This window comes from Mytilus trossulus, chromosome 14 (genome assembly GCF_036588685.1).
Source record: "Mytilus trossulus isolate FHL-02 chromosome 14, PNRI_Mtr1.1.1.hap1, whole genome shotgun sequence".
In the NCBI taxonomy this organism is placed as follows: domain Eukaryota; kingdom Metazoa; phylum Mollusca; class Bivalvia; order Mytilida; family Mytilidae; genus Mytilus; species Mytilus trossulus.
The window spans coordinates 36,767,490-36,785,825 of NC_086386.1; the positions used below are offsets into that span (position 1 = coordinate 36,767,490).

Here is an 18,336-nt window from a genome sequence, read left to right on the forward strand (position 1 = left end):
TGACATTGGAAATTTGTAAACACCACAGAATTTGTAAACTTAATTAAAAAAGATAGTGAAAAATATAATAAAGAGTTGAATCATTTTGTCGGAAACAATGCGACTACATTATTTGTATTTACATAACTTTAATTACTGAAACGAAAATTAAGAGTCACTGGAGATACAATTCCATATAAAATCTATGATCCAGATTTTCATTCTTAGGTGTTTTTTTGTCTGCTATATATTGCATCTGCATTTCCGATGGCCGGTTATACGGTTTGTTTCAATAATGATGAAAGAAAGGTTAAAATAATCAGGTACATCCTAATTGAAAAACTTTTGGACAATTTTTTTCATTTCCGCATGAGACGAGGATTTAGCATTTGATTGCAGTTGTTTGGTGAATCAGGGATGAGTTGCATTTCATCCTGGAAATAATTTTTTATATAAGTTATGAATCCAGCAACACACATATGCTCTTCAACTTTGTACTTTATTTGGACTTTTTAACTTTTTTGGATCCGAGCGTCACTGGTGAGTCATTTTGTAGACGAAACGCGCGTCTGGCGTATATACAAAATTAAGTCCTGGTATATATGATGAGTTTATATACATGTATAATGACCACCTATAATGTTCACTGAAATCTTTTACAATAGTTATTAAAGGTACCAGGATTAAAATTTAGTACGCCAGACGCGCGTTTCGTCTACATAGGACTTACCAGTGTCGTCCATATCAAAATAGTTATAAAAGTCAAACAAGTACGAAGTTGAAGAGCATTGATGATCCAAAATTCCAAAAAAATGTGCCAAATACGGGTAAGGTAATTTATGCCTGGGATAAAAAAAATCCTTAGTTTTTCGAAAAATCTAAAGTTTTGTTAACCTGAAATTTATAAAAAATGACCACACAAAGGATATTCATGTCAACACCGAAATGCTGACTACTGGGCTGAAGATACCCTCGTTATATCGACAATTTTTACTCGTAATGTTCCACGCTAATTAAGAATTTTACAGTATCCGTTGGATATGTGCGAGATTTCTAACATCATCAGCTTATGCATTTTATGCTTGAATCGTTATTTGACATAGAACTTTATAATTATACACCTATATATATCTATAGCTGCGTCTATTTATACACTCATCCATACATAAATGTGTTGTGATGTTATGCTATTGTTTCAGAAAAAGGGAGAAGGTTTGGATCCATTAAAACGTTTAATCCCGCTGCAAATATTTGCACCTGTCCTAAGTCAGGAATCTGATGTACAGCAGTTGTCGTTTGTTTATGTAATATATACGTGTTTCTCGTTTCTCGTTTTGTTTATATAGATTAGACCGTTGGTTTTCCCGTTTGAATGGTTTTACACTAGTAATTTTGGGGCCCTTTATAGCTTGTTGTTCGGTGTGAGCCAAGGCTCCGTGTTGAAGGCCGTACTTTAACCTATAATGGTTTAATTTTTAAATTGTTATTTGGATGGAGAGTTGTCTCATTGGCACTCACACCACATCTTCCTATATCTATAAAATATATTAAGCCTAGCCGAATGATGCACTAGTATACTTTATTTTTATTCTATCATGACATCTCAGACTATAAAAGTGTCTTTCGATCATCATTCATGAACATTTGAATTTGATGGGTTTTTTAATATCTATAACTAGTTATATATAATGAAAAAGTAAATCATAAAAATACCAAGCCCCGAGGAAATTTTAAAACGGAACGTCCATAAACAAAATTAAATGGTAAAACCAAAAGCTCAAACACATCAAAAGAAGGATACCAACTGTTATATTCATGTATTTTCTTGAGAAATGCTGGAATGAAATCTGGTGTAAAACGAGTTGCGATAGATTTGAATTTTGATCAAAATGAGTATTGGTCAGACAAATTAAAATTCACGTACCTCCTCCGTTTTTATAACATAGATATGGAAACCTGCATATGTTACCAATACCGACGGCATAACCAACTGATGACAGGATAAAATCGAGTTGGCCTGACCAATGTTCCCGCTCTTCTTTCTTCTCTTCCGAGGTTTCACTTGAGTTTATAGTGTCTTCATTTTTCTGAATGAAAGCATAGAGGTTTTTTTAAGAATAATTGGACAATATAACGCTATCAGTCAATTTAAAATTGTTTTTAATTTTACATCCTCAGTCAACCGTTAAAGTTATTAAACTTTTGTTTCGTATAATCTAGAAATAGACATCATTAAGATGAGAGCCATATACTGTAAATAGCAAGTGTTACAAAAAGGTAGCTAACCCATAGAACATGGGGTTGACAACTGAAAAAAAAGTTGTTGACGTTGATCTTTGACATAGGAAGTGTTATATACGATATAACACACCCTCATTAGTATTGGTTAATAATACATGTCCAGAATAAACTTTAAAATCATAACGGTTCTCTAGATATGGACCAGACACGATCTGTAATATAGGACATAGGGTTGTCGACTTATCAAAACTTCAGTTTCTGACCTTGACCTTTGACATAAAATTCTTTATACTGTGGATTCATTAATATTCGTTGCATACCAATTTTCGTGGATTTCGTTGATACCGAAGAACCACGAATTTAAATGTTCAACGAATTACAAATTTTCTTAAGGAATGTATGCAGACGTTACAAAAACCACAAATTTTAATATCCACGAATATGCAAGTTTTCCTCAAACCACGAAAATTGGTACCCACGAAAATAAATGAATCCACAGTACATGTACATTATGACACAGCCTATGTGTGTCAAGTATAAGGTATGAAATCATAACGTTTCTCTAAATATAGACCGGATTCAATTTGTTACAGACGGACGGACGGACAGACGGACGGTACGACAGACGGACGGACTGATGGAAATACTAATCACTGTAGGGTAACCAGCGGGGTCTTAATGATATGTTCAAGTTTTATGGAGTATTACTTTCTATTTGCCATTGGGTATACTGAATGGAAATTAGGATCGACCTTAGATGGAAAGCCAAAAAAAAAAGTAATTTTTACATGCAGTTAATTCATTTTGCTTACCTGTAATGAGAGCCTTCTGTTTTCTATCTCCATATTTTGATGTCTATAATAAATATAATCCGATTTAAATGAAATAAGTCAAAAAGTTAAGTGATTTGATCAGAAAGCTTTTTATTTTTTAATGTCTCTCAAAACAATATATATGCATGTGTGTTTCTCTACCCTTCAGCCTCTGGAATGAGTCTAGACTGTCTACAATGCATTATAGACATATCTATTTATTACTATGTCAAAAATGATTCGTAAAAAATAACTTCTGTCATTTATGTTTTAAAATCTGACACTGTTTTGGCTTGTTGCACCTGCTAATATTATAATAACCTATTGAGGGTCACTCTACCAGTTTTATCTGGAGTTTGACATACCTGATATACATGCTCAATAACGTGTTCATATATGATTAAAGTAGAGCTTTAAATTTATTCTCGTCCTTGACATGCATGAAACATTTGCCAATGGACGTCAGGGAACCAACAAACAATGCAAGAAGAATGATATCAGTCGAACTGTGTCCTAATTATTTATATTTGGGCAAGTCAGTAGTGGTTAGGTATTGTACTAGTTAAGTTTTACTCTACTTCTGACTGAAAAAAATCGTTTGAGTTCTTGTCCATTCGTTTTTGATGCGTTTTGTTTTTTGATTTTGCCATGTGACTATGGACTTTCCAAATTGATTTTCCTCTGAGTTCAGTATTTTTGTGATTTTACTTTTGACTTAGCATTAAAAGAGCATACAATACAGTTTTGATCCCATATTTAAATTTTGCTGACAATTTGTATATAGACTATTTTTGCCTGATTAAATGAAATATGTAATAAAATATATACCTTCATGTGCTACTTTTTGAGTGAAATGAGGTCCAAATCTAATACAATTGCTCAAAATTCGGAGGTGTGGACGTATTTTTCCTTTCGACAGAAATACATTAACTTTTTTGTTTTAAAAGATAAACACAAGCTGTTTTTTGTTAAATTATTTGTTAATTCTGTCTTATATTAAGGTCTTTTTTTTGTGCAATTTGTTTTTCAAATAACTCATATATATCAAATATTCACGAATGTAAAACAAACGCCTATTTTTGCTGTATATTTATCAATAAATTAAACCAAAATGCACTATTTACGTTTTCATGAAATTGGCCTTCATAGTTTTCTAAGGTAATCAAGACAAATGGCATTTAAAAAAAAAAGAGGGGTCCATGAACTCGTTTTCAAGTTAGAAAAGTGTTTGAATGCCGAAAAATAGTCGAAAACTGAATCTTTTCCCAATAAGTCATAGTTTGACGTCGCGAAAATAACAATATATAAATAACACGTAACTCAGAGGGTGATAGAGCAGAGTGTTGCCCCTAGAAAACATTTTCCTTTAAATTGTCGATTTTTGATTGGTCTAGACAAAAGGGTAACATTAAAACAAGTTGCTTTCTTTAAAAAAAAGAAAATCAATACATGAACCTAAGACTGCTGACTGCCGGGTCACCAAAAGCTTGTTGCTGAATTTGTGTTTGCTTTTGAAATGAAATAATTGACTGTGAATATAAGAATCCAGTTGAAAGTATATAGTTACAGCTTCTACTTGAATAGTTATTTTAAAGCTCGACTATTTTATTTATTACTTGGGAATGTACATAATTTTTCCGATAATAACCTTTTGGCAAATTCTATTTGCTACTAACCGGTTGACTTATGCAAATTGCACAAACCTACTCAGTTTGCTTTATAATGTGGAATTCTGGATGCATTTATTTTATCTATCGTATCTTTATATTTTGTTTCCTACATGAATGCCTTTATATTCTCAACTCGTATTTGAAGCTGACTTTACTCATGGTAGATGTTGTATGCGGTGAAACCTGTGGCATGCAATTAATTGGGACCTCTTATGAAGAGACTTATTTTGGTCTCATAAAACATCTCAAATTTTAAGGATTTCCTGATTTGACTTAAATCAATTCAAACATTCTACAGGGAAACTTAGTTTTGCCGAAGAATTTCTTACTTCAGAAGTTTATGAATACATGTACGCACTTTCAAAATAACCAATTTATATAAAAAGGTATGTAGATATAAAAAGATACCAGAATTAATATGATGTACGCCAGACACGAGTTCAGTAGATACAAAACAAAAGCAGCAGTGACGCTCGAATTATAAAAGTTATAAGGCTAAATACATTACATAGTTAAGGAATCTATTCCTTGTGAAGACAATCCTTAGCTTTTCAAAAAGGTCATAGTTAGTAATAGGACAGTGACTCAAAAAAGAAACAAAAGAGAAACAAATCGAGGTCAGAATACCGTTAGAAATCCTGACCGTGCTTGAAAGTCACACGTGAAGCTCTTTCTGTCGTGTCCTGAATTTAGGTATCAAAAACAAAAATAAGTTTGCACGAGTGAATTTAATAATGTTGCATGCAATTAGTATCTTAACGCACGAAATAGTAAATAGCTAGAAAGCATCTCACTAATACTCAGGAAAAGAATACGCATTTGCATCATCACATATCTTAATCTAATAGTTGAATTCGAATGGCAAACGGCCTACATTAAATGTTGCGACTCCTGATTCATTGACATTTTATCCGGAATTTTTGAGAACGCAAATCGATAGTGTGCTTTTGAAATGTGATCTATAATGTAAATGAATCAAGAGGTGTAGGATAGTTGGTCAACACAATGAACACAATTTTCAAAACCGTACCATATAGTACAAATATGTAGATGCTATACGGTTAAACTATTAAAACAAACAATCAAAAATTGAATTTGAATTTTATAAAAAAAAACTAACGTACCTGTTAGTATTTTTTTTTTTTTTCAAATTCTTTTGAATAAATATAATATCATTAAACACGAACGTCAAGTATTTACGAACGGACAGTTTATTTATCGAATGAATCTACTTTTAAATTCTAACATTCCATTATGTGAATATATTATTATAGCAGTTTTACCTGACCATATCGGGAAATAGGTATTTAGTCGGATCTTAACACGTATTTGTGATTTGGTTAAGGTGGCACGGTAGTATTTCCTGGCCATATGGGATAATGATAGCCTTTTTAGAATTTTCACCACTTTCTAACACTGCAAAAAATTCTACATTCACAGTTAACTGAAGTACTTTCATTTTACCATTCAGAAATGAATTTGGATATGTACCATGACCGTTTACTTTTTTTGCTATTTTTAAAATCCTAAGGCCACTAGTACTTTTAGGTCTTTTATGGTGCAGTGAATGCAAAATTTTAAAAAATTCTCAAAAATTCATTTTCATCTGTATATAAAATTATTTCATATTTTTCTACACCTGATTCATCACTCAGTTTGGGAAAGTATGTTCAGTTGATACTGTATTTTTGTCCTATCACACTGTTTAGATACATTTACCTAAGTAGGGTACACAAAAGAGCAACCTAAATTCTGGAAAGCAAATACTACCGTGCCACCTTAAAACCGGTTTTGTTATAAATATACGAAGAAATGTCGAAATGTTCAGGACTTAATTAGAATCATATTCAAAACAGTGTGGTCCTGGCCATTGATTGACGACCTAAATTATGCCATTGACTGGGACAATGATTAGGTGAACGTTTGTCGGTAACAACCACTGCTCACTATGTACTTGTTAAAGACACTGAATCTCTGGGGTCACCAAAGGTTCTCAACACCTAAATAAAGCAATTCGAAAAACGAATCCGGAATAATACAATGTGTTGATGAATAATTTTTCGAATTCTTTTATTATTAGAGGCGTTAAGAACCTTTGGTGACCCCACAGTTTAAATTCTATAATAAGTAAGAAGTGAGCAATGGTCGTTACAGACAAACGTTCACCTAATCTGTCCCAGTCAGTGGGATAATTAAGGTCGTCAACCAATGGCCAGGACCACACTGTTTTGAATATTATGATTCTAAATCCGTATTACTGTAGGAAGGTGCAAGCATACGATTTTTATTGCGTCTTACACTTTGAGAAGCGAATAATCTTTAACTACTTTATTCAAATGTTGTGTAAAAACGTTAATTTTGAGCTTTGAAAGTCAAGTGGCTCGAGCATTTTTCTGAGGAAGTTTTAAAAATTGCAAAAAAATATTTTTAGAGTGGGTTAGCTTTCATTGGTCTTCACTATTTATAGATTAACAAATTTTGGTTATATTTATAATTTAGAATCACCATTGAAGGTGGCGGACGATTGCGCAGTTAAAATATTCTATTGATGTGCCATTGGTATGCAAGAGTGACATTTCGTTGTATTATGTGTCCATTCGAAAAAGTTATGCGAGTATTCTCTACCCTTAACAGGTTCATTATTTTATAATTAAGTTTACGTTTCTGATATAATTTGAATAATTACATAGTGTATCAATTCAATATATTTCAGTTTTTGTTATTGGTGTCTCAAAAACATTGATGTACGAATATAATTTCATAAATTTGAAACGTTTAAAATGATCACATACCAATATAAAGAACCGTTCATCACTATGATTGTACATCGAATTAATTATCTTCTTTTGGGAAATGAAACAGCGTTATCTTATTGTAATCACAGAGAGCACCGGCAAGCAATTTTTAATTGTAGCTGAATCAACGTTAAAACTATTTTCCATTATAAACGAATGTTACTTTATACAAATATAAGGACTTAGTTAGCTAAATCTACAAATTTTATTAGATATTATGATTTTTTTATTGCTATAGATTAATATGCTATATATTACTATAAAAAATATAAGCAAAAACTTCTAAGTCCTAACTAAAACGGTATAAAATGATCAACATAATGGTTGTAATTAAATTTTGTTGTGATTGTTGTAAATTTGTGAATTGCAAGGATTTAAAATCATGCTTTATGAATTGAAAACACACAAGTAGTTTTATTCACAACTGTTTAATATTTAAATATTTACTAAATTTATCTTACTTTCCGTTTTATGGATACAATTATTACAATACAAAAAAATAAATAGTAATTTCTCATAAAACCTAAATAATAAAATGGTATGAAATAATTAACGTAGAAATATAATGATTAATTGTTTATAAACATTTTTTTTTGTAGGATGCAAGAATTTATTTATATTTGATTTTTATGTTTCCTTTACAAATGAATGTTGAAAAACACAAATACAGTATCTATTTTGTATACATTTCTTTGATTCCGATTGAATTACAATTGTAAATACTTTTGATAAGAATATAATTATTATCTTTCTGTTTTCCGATCTAATATCAATATTTTAACCAAATTCTTCTCTCCCGTAAGTCTATGATGATACACACTCAGTATCCCGTGGTTAAATCTTCACACATAATTAATTCACATGTTATCGAGACAACATACAATACCACGTTATAATTGACCCATATACACACAGTGTACAGTTGTCGTTTTAAAACAAATATAATTGTGTCGTCAAGGGCCATCAAGGGATCATATCAAAGACGCAGATAACAACCTGTTAAGACCTGTATAAATGACCGAAAACTTTCGAGACATTCCGAGAATTTTTTCTGACTTCCGGCCGAGAGATATCGAGTGGCCCATAGACACATCAAAAACTCGCCAATATATAAGCATGAACCCCTCAGGGAGTTCATGCAAAAAAATGTCACCCTCTCAGCTATTTGATAGAGTAAACTAACACCCTCTTTTTCGCCAATCAAAACATGGCATTTAAACGTGAAGTATAATAATCAACGTTAGCAACGTCATAACCTCCCCTGTAACTGTATCGTATGCCCTTATATATTAGCATTTACCCTCTTAGTCCGTCTTTCCCCAGATATTTTTATACTAATATAGATTGAGTTTCAAAATGTTTATAAATGGATGTGTTTTTCTTTTAAGTTTTCATTTATCAACTGGATATTGAGTTGAATCCGATATTTGGTATATATTGTATTATGAGTGGTCAAATAAATATAAGTGGCGTTTAGGTCGACTTTTTTTACTTAGTTATAGAGATAATAAAAAGAAAATTGAAATGTCCTAGTTTCGCTATGTGATCGATTGCCGTACTAGCACTATTAGAAGTTTACTAGATATCACGGTTACTTATGAAAGAGAATGAATGTAAGCCAGTAATTTGTATACAGCTTTCGAATTTATATATTCATTCAACCTTAACAGTTCAGGGAATACCATAGATGTTGTTATTTCGTGTTACCAGATGATTTACTGAAGATAAATGTAGAAGTTTCTAATATCCTTTGTTGTGATTTTCATTAGCTTTGTAATGCCAATTATTTCTTGTTAATTCTTTGGTGATATGGTGTAATCAGTATCATCCGGTACAGGATGACATTCTTTCTTGAATTACTGAATTACTGATTTTGTAGGTAGGTGTATACTTACATTATGACCTCTTAAGAATTTTACTCAGAAAGAATAGTATTTCAATATTTCAAAACAACTATAATAACATACCAAATCGTATAAAAGATAAATAGATTGACAAAACAGTATGCAAAAAGTAAAATCACAAAAGAACCGAACTCAAAAAGGAAAGTCCATAACCAAATGGCAATATCAAAAGCTCAAACACATCAACAAATAGTAAATGTAATTTTTGTCAAACAGAAGAGGAAGATTACTTTCATTTCTTTATAACATGTTCTTTTTTAAAAGACTTTTGGGATAAAGTGGAACATCTTCTTGCACAACTCAATTTTAAAAATAAGATATCAGTTAAACAATTAGTATTTGGATACAAAATATCAGATAAAGGTTATTATGGTTTGAACTATTTTTTGACAGTTTTAGGTTTTTGCATTTTCAAGTCATACTATGTTTCAGAGCAAAAATTGAAATATATAGATGTGTATGAATTGTTTATAAAGGAATTAAGAAGGGTTATGAAGGAAAGCAAAATAATTTCTGAAAATGTATTTTTCATAAATTTGAAGAAATTGATTTAATAGAATAAGTTGAAAATATTGTAATAGTTTATGTAATATTGTTTATTATATTCTGAGTATGTTCCTGGCAACTCAGAAGTTTTTTCACAGGAATACTCCACTGGCGCTTAGACAGTGAAGTATAATTGTAACAAGATATCTTTAGAATAAAGACTATATTTGTTGTTAAAAAAAAACAAAAAAAAAACAAATGGATGCTAGTAACAAATTTCATATTCCCGACTTGTTACAGGAGTTTTCCTATGTAGAAAATGGTGGCTTAAACCTGGTTTTGTAGCTATATAAACCTCTGGCTTGTATGAAAGTCACGTACAGTTCCATTATATTGACAACGATGTGTGAACAAAAGCAAAAAGACACAATAGGTAAAAATGTCAAAAATTTTGATATAGCAGCCAACATCGTGTCATAATCTTAATCACTATAATAACAAACAAATATGTTAAAAAAAGAAACATAAAACGGCATATAGACAAACACACATTAGCAAAACTGCAAGACAAGAAAACAACATTTAACCATAGCACAATAACACAAAAACACAATTACGGGATGTACAAGTACTGAGCAATGTAACAGTTAACAAAGAAACACAACAGGACTCATAGACAAAACACATAAGAAAAAATGAATGAAAAAGATACCTAAATTTATCATAGCGCATTAACACAATGACGGGATGTAAGTACAGAGCCACGTCAAATCGATATCACCAAATAAAAACTAAACAGTACACAAGTAATATTCAAAAAGACAAATGAAGGATAACACTGCATAGAAACTAGAGATAAAGGACACTTACCACAAAAAAGTCCAGGCGAAAATCAAGGGATCTGACACGAGATCAACGTAGGTCGTGTTTCATAGTGACAATTTTAATTATCACGAGGTAAAAACATGTTGTGATAATCCTTTAAAGGAAATTTTGTAATAAACTTTAAATTCCGACAAAATAAAACCACTCAACCAATTAAATGTGTGTGTGGGTCTTTTGTTATCTTAATTCCTGGTCATTTTAAATAATTTCATATTGAAGCAGAAAGAAACTGACGTAAGTAAGTACATCTCGTCGCTTGCATTCTTTAAATCTTTAAGAATAATTACTAGAATTAAAAATTAGTTCATTGAAGAAATTTCAAGGGTGATAGTTTTTCCCCATAGAATATGAGTTCACACACATATATCATGACTATCTGCTCAAAAAATGAAACCGGAGAATAGAATTATACATTGTGATTTATATTGATACGATTGTGGAGGGAATAAAATAACCATGTGAGTAATGTTTTAGTTCTATAGTTTACACTTCTACACCAAAATATCGGGACAAGCATTTTAATGTACTTCAATAAATACAATTTGTGTTAAGAGGATACTGAAATACTTTTAATTCTATATCGATGAGCATGTTCATCCCATCTACTATATGCACTTATATAAAATAATGAGATGTAGATTAAGAATGATGGAAGTACACCGCTAATTCAAGACACCATTTGAATTGTATGTTAAATTCGGGATTTCCCAAATCGAATGTAGAAGCAACGCGTTAGGGTGTTTTGTACTGAAAGAAATCAACATGTATGCCTCTAACAGAAATTTAAAATTTAATTCTTTTTATTTAAAATTATACGTCAAAATTGTTTAACGATCACAATTTATTCAGTTTTTATTTGTTACCAAAATTACCTAAATATTCCTCAGATTTTGAAAGTTACACAGGGACCTATGCGTAGGAAAAATTTTGTGTCAAATATGAACTAATTTCTGTGATTGTCCGAATCAGTGGTGTTAAAACTGATTGCTAATAAAACAACTATCCACCAGAGTTCAAATGACAAAGATATAAATAGTTGTGTTACTGCCTTCATCAATGTGAAAACCCCATACCGTTTAGTTAACTATATATATATATATATATATACGTATAAGTACGTTTGAGTCAGTTAAAAATGAGGGTACTTTCTCTAAAAAATGAGGGTACTTTTTATATGGCCTTCCAAATACCGTTTCGATCCCTAACATCACTAAAGAGACATTTATTGTCGAAATCCGGATATGGTGTACTAAAGAAATATTGACACCGAATGTTTGTGGCACAACATCCTGTCCACAAGTTAACAATTTTTTTTTTTTTTTTTTTCTGTGACGTATTAAATTTATATTAACATCTTGTGATCAATTTTATTTGACAATCGTCAATGGCAGTCAGCAGGGTTAAAGAACATCAGTTGTTCGACCTGCTAGTCAAATGCGTTTTGTTTAAATATACTTTTTCACGCTTTTGGTCTTTTGGAAAATGTTGTTTGTGCTGTTTTTAGACCCTTCTACAACGAAATTTGTTTGACATGCACACGTATAAAAATTGCGGTTTTTATCCAACGCAGTCATAGGTTTGAACGTAGTTTTCAATTTAGACTCGTTTATATTTTTTGTTTGGGCATGTATCATATTTTCCCTCCGGTTTATATGATCCGTTCATCCTATATATTGACTCTTAAAATTCAAGAGTTAATCTAAAAATGAGGATACTTTCTCTAAAAAATGAGGGTACTTTTTATATGGCCTTCCAAATACCGTTTCGATCCCTAACATCACTGAAGAGACATTTATTGTCGAAATCCGGATATGGTGTACTAAAGAAATATTGACACCGAATGTTTGTGGCACACCATCCTGTCCACAAGTTAACAATTTTTTTTTTTCTGTGACGTATTAAATTTATATTAACATCTTGTGATCAATTTTATTTGGCAATCGTCAATGGCAGTCAGCAGGGTTAAAGAACATCAGTTGTTCGACCTGCTAGTCAAATGCGTTTTGTTTAAATATACTTTTTCACGCTTTTGGTCTTTTGGAAAATGTTGTTTGTGCTGTTTTTAGACCCTTCTACAACGAAATTTGTTTGACATGCACACGTATAAAAATTGCGGTTTTGATCCAACGCAGTCATAGGTTTGAACGTAGTTTTCAATTTAGACTCGTTTATATTTTTTGTTTGGGCATGTATCATATTTTCCCTCCGGTTTATATGATCCGTTCATCCTATATATTGACTCTTAACATTCAAGAGTTAATCTAAAAATGAGGGTACTTTCTCTAAAAAATGAGGGTACTTTTTATATGGCCTTCCAAATACCGTTTCGATCCCTTACATCACTGAAGAGACATTTATTGTCGAAATCCGGATATGGTGTACTAAAGAAATATTGACACCGAATGTTTGTGGCACAACATCCTGTCCACAAGTTAACAATTTTTTTTTTTCTGTGACGTATTAAATTTATATTAACATCGTGTGGTCAATTTTATTTGGCAATCGTCAATGACAGTCAGCAGGGTTAAAGAACATCAGTTGTTCGACCTGCTAGTCAAATGCGTTTTGTTTAAATATACTTTTTCACGCTTTTGGTCTTTTGGAAAATGTCGTTTGTGCTGTTTTTAGACCCTTCTACAACGAAATTTGTTTGACATGCACACGTATAAAAATTGCGGTTTTTATCCAACCATAGGTTTGAACGTAGTTTTCAATTTAGACTCTTATATATATATGCGAAAGCAAATTTACAGATCTAACATTGTTGGGTTGATGTTTAGACGAGTTGTATATATATATATATATATATATTAAAAAAAAAGCCTCGATAGGAAAAAGGTGAATCAATTAAAATGAAAAAACTATCGGCCTAATTTATAAGAATACTGTGCTACAATTTATAAAAAAACAAACATGGACAATTCTTGTTTTTTTATATTTAATAAACTATACCATATAGTCTTTATATGATTCAGATATTCAAATACTTACAGAATATAAACTTATTGAGCTTTTGACGATTTGATCTTCATTGTTTGTTTATAACTAAGAGTTTTTATGAGGTGAGTATACAAATATTTGCTCGGTAATTAGAAGTTTCAAATTGATTAAAGTTGATGGCTTTAGTTCATTATAATGTATTATTAGCTTATATCAGAAAAAGTAACGGTAAAACCTATCAAGACAAATTTAACCTTGATTAGTTTAAGTTAATTATTTCACAGGAATTAAATAACTTTTATCTTGGATCGCAAAGCTTCCTATATTAATAATTACATAGTGTGCTAGTGACCTTATACAATATATATGGGGTCAGTACATTCCATTTCGGATGAGAGCGAAGCCTGAATCACTATGTGGAATTTATTTACCCGATATTTATAGTATTAAGTCACTAGCACACTGTGTAACAAAATTTATCATACCGACTATCTTTTCTATATTTGATTGATTTATGAAAAGCTTAAATAGAACTTATGTTAAGATATTGAAAATAACAAAAACAGCTTTAGATTGTTCGCCTTAAATATTCATATTTCATTCTTAGTGTTATGAACCGTTTTGGAATTGACATACCAGTTACGTCGTATGTCGTGTCATATAGTTTATTCCACGTTTCATTGTTTCACATAGCAGTAGAATTGTCACAATCGTCTTTAGATTTATTTCAGACAAAGCAGGAAAGCATACCATTTAATAATGAGTAAATTAGTGATGTTTGTTAATGTCATGAAAGTTATTATTACAAGCGGATTGAAAAACTACACCAAACAAAAAAGTATAAACAGTGAAACCAAACTTTTATTTCTTTTGAATCAGGGAGTTATGAATACTTGTTCACCCATGAAACTTATTTCCCTCCCGCGATGCCACCATGTGAAAAGAATTTTCATGTTTGACAAAATATACCCATCTCCCTATAGCTAAAGAAAAAAATGGATATGCATATATTATATCGGAGATTTTTACTGGAAGTCATTACTACCTGTGCAAGTGAAAGATAATCGATGTTATAAATAACCTTGATAATAGTTATCAAAGGTACCAGGGTTATAATTTTATTACGTCAGACGCGCGTTTCGTCTACATAAACTCATCAGTGATAATCAAAGACGCTCAAATCAAAATATTTATATAGCCAAACAAGTACAAAGTGGAAAAGCATTGAGGATCCAAAATTCCGAAGATGTGGCAATGGTTTCAGTTAACTAGGTTTGCCAATCATCTTGTCGAATGTCGGCGATCCTCTCCGGGTACTCTGTCTTCCTTCAGAAACAAATCAGGCAGCCAAGTTATGGCGCAGAGTGTCAAAAGTGGCGTGAAACACAAACAATCAGATAATCAACCATGTGATCATAAGTGTATGGTTAATGATTCTTTTATTGCTTAAAATCATGCATTGTTTCTACTGTAAAGGAATTTTCTTCTATTTATTTACGATTTTAGCAAGTAAAAAGAAAATTAACTACGTTTTTAAGCAGATAAGTGTTGAATAATTAAATTAATCCTTGAGATTTGTCTGTATAAAGTGACAGATTATTGGAATCTAGGGAATCTAGAAATTAATACATGTCAAAATATTGATTGTATTAATTGGATGTTGTCGTAATCTATGTATAACTTTCTACATATTTTAAATGTTTATACTTCAAACGTTAACTTTAAATAAGCATCCCAGATTTGATGAGGTAAGAGTCTTCTTATCTTTAAATTATATTTTGATTGTTTTAAATGAATTGTTATGGTTCTATTAATTTAGTACAATAGTTCAATAGACGTAAACAGAAGCAGTCGGAACTGTAAGGTGACAATAATATTGAATGTGTTTGCACACAGACTTGCAATGTCGGATGGTTGTCCGATTGACAATCATACTTCATCTCCTTATTTGATATTGAAAATATTTGTTGGTTTTATCATGTTTAATGAAAACCACATGATCTGCCTGTATTCAGATTATTTAGTAAAGTTAAAATATTTTTTTCTTCTAGCCGAATCATTATATCATTATGTATCCAACAATTAAAGTTTAAAGCAGTATTTTACATGTTTAATACCATATCAAAACATTACATAACAATAATTAAAAAGATGTTGTAATTTAAGGTAGCACAATACAAAGATTTCATTACTTCCAATCTCCAACCTTTAAAATGCTGTTACTTTCTTATAACTGCATACAAATTAATGAAATTTATGTAGATAGATAAAAGATTAATCTTTTAAATGAATAGAATATTTATGCAATCATTATGTAATCAATTATTATGCAATTAATGGTAAAATCTTAGTCAGATCACTTAATTGAATTTAGCTCTTTTATCTATAGCTACACAAGAAATTTTAACGCTACCTTAATCAACACAGCAGGAACTACAAAAGGGTGTCTCAAATTATTGCCATCGTATTCCATTCTCTCATAAATTTTTGATAAGTGTCAACATCCTTACCACATAAAAATAGATAATGTATGATAAGGTAAAAAGTTTGATCTTTACATTCTATCCAAAATCTAAGACACCCGAAAATGACTCGAGGAACATTATATGATCAAATCAATCCTCTAGAGGGATCAATGAAGAAGCTTATTTTAATTGAAAGTGGAAATTTGTTGTAAAATTTTGTAGACACACTTATCATTATAATTAGTTACATAATTGTTGTATATAATGCATTTAATGTAATATTGTATTATATATTATTGAGAGGATGAGACTTAAATAAAATATTGAATTGAATTGAATTGTATAAAACTATCTATGCATTAATTTAAGAGAGTAATCTGTTAGCTATCTATTGGTAAAACTTTTATAAATTTTCAAGCATTATAAAGAAAGTTACAGCATTTTAAAACTGGGAAGTTGGAGATATGAAATCTCTGTATTTTGCTGCCTTGGTTTAATTTCGATTAACAATTTCAATTATTTCTCTAAACAAATATTCAATAATAATGTGTACTTTTTTGCGAGAGTGGACATGCAATACCAATAAAAGAAACAAAAATGTACACGTGTTTGATGTAAATATCTTTTTGCACTAAGTTAATTTGATGTATTTTCTTGCAATGTAGTTAAAATATCTGTCTTTCTTAAATTATAATTAAGTTTTTTAATATGGATTTTGCAGTCAGTAAATAAAAATGTAAAACCGTTTTGGATTCTAACATAGCCTAGATTACTATTACATGATTAAAATTTTACTATAACTTAGTTTAATTTCCATCAAGCAAAGTCAATAGGTTATTTAAGGGAGATATTCCAATGGATAATGAATCGTCGGTTTCAATACAAAGCATATTGTTAGAATGAAAACTAGAACATGTTTATCCACGTATCCATCTCCCTATAGTTCGGATTTAATGTTTCTTGGGGATAATGTTTAAAGAGATAGGATCCATATCCCGGATTTTATTCAATCAGGACTATTACAGGTTTGTCTTTCAATTACTTTTTTTATTTACAGCGTTAAGGCTTCAAGTACGAACTTGAGATCTATAAGTACATTTATACGATGATTCTGAATCAGGGACAGTATATACTAGGTATGGAAAGTCCCTGTCTGAATATTTATTAGAACTAGACATTCCTGTACATTTAAATTCTGTTTGTTTATGGAAAATTTGAAACTTTACAATTGAGAATGGAAATGGGGAATGTGTCAAAGAGATAACTCCCGATCATAGAAAAAACAACAGCAGAAGGTCACTATCAGGTCTTCAATGTAGCGAGAAATTCCCACACCCGCAGGCGTCCTGCAGCTGGCCCCTAAACAAATATTTACTAGTTCAGTGATAATGGACGCCATACCAATTTCCAAAGTGTACACAAGAAACAAAAATTTAAAAAAAACAAGACTAACAAAGGCCAGAGGCTCCTGACTTGGGAAAGGCGCAAAAATGCGGCGGGGTTAAACATGTTTATGAGATTGTTTGTCTATAGAAAATTTGAAATTTTGTTTTTTTATGGAAAATTTGAAAATTTGTTTGAACATGGAAAATTTAATATTCTGTTTGATTATAGGAAATTTAAAATTCTGTTTGATTATTATAAAGAACATCTACACAAAGAACTCAAAATGTCAATTGAAAGTGAACAAATAGTTTGTTTTTCCTTTACTAAATAATGCAAGTTTCACTTCGATACAATCTTTGACGAAAACGCATGAAATTGCAGTATTGTATCAAAACCAGTGGCACATTATTTTTTACATTATGAAATACGTTAAATGTTTTTGAAAATGATTTTCCTGAAAATTCGTAGACTGTACAATTTATATGCCATGAGATTGAAACAAATAGGATATACATAACTTTTAAATGAATCAAATGCTTTGATAAATGACCATTCTTCTTGTATGATTCTCCTAGCTTAAAATTGAAAAGATAATTGTTATGTATAATAAAGTTTTTTATATTTTCCTCGCCTTTCCAAAAAAATAAATTTCACCTTCATTATTATAAATACAACGCATGTCATAACAAATACAATTATGCTCTGATTGATTCCGTTACTATCTGTATAATTTGTCCTTTTGTAACAGCGGTTTAAACAATCAGATGATTATT

At 30.8% G+C, this 18,336-nt stretch overlaps 2 protein-coding genes across 2 annotated transcripts in view; one reads left to right on the top strand and one right to left on the bottom strand.

Moving 5' to 3' along the window:
• LOC134697711 (sodium- and chloride-dependent glycine transporter 1-like) overlaps positions 1–10,865 on the bottom strand; it is a 42,296-nt gene extending 31,431 nt beyond the window's left edge. Inside the window, exons 1-3 of the mRNA XM_063559996.1 lie at positions 10,758–10,865; positions 3,033–3,075; positions 1,904–2,066 (exon numbers count right to left, since the gene is read on the bottom strand). Of these exons, the coding sequence (XP_063416066.1) occupies positions 1,904–2,066; positions 3,033–3,065 (196 nt within the window). The 5' untranslated portion in view covers positions 3,066–3,075; positions 10,758–10,865. The remainder of the gene's footprint in view (positions 1–1,903; positions 2,067–3,032; positions 3,076–10,757) is intronic.
• A 6,244-nt stretch (positions 10,866–17,109) lies between these two features.
• The window catches only part of LOC134696212 (glycine receptor subunit alpha-2-like), a 42,433-nt gene continuing 41,206 nt past the window's right edge, over positions 17,110–18,336 (top strand). Inside the window, exon 1 of the mRNA XM_063557881.1 lies at positions 17,110–17,202. Coding sequence (XP_063413951.1) covers positions 17,147–17,202 — 56 coding nt within the window. The 5' untranslated portion in view covers positions 17,110–17,146. The remainder of the gene's footprint in view (positions 17,203–18,336) is intronic.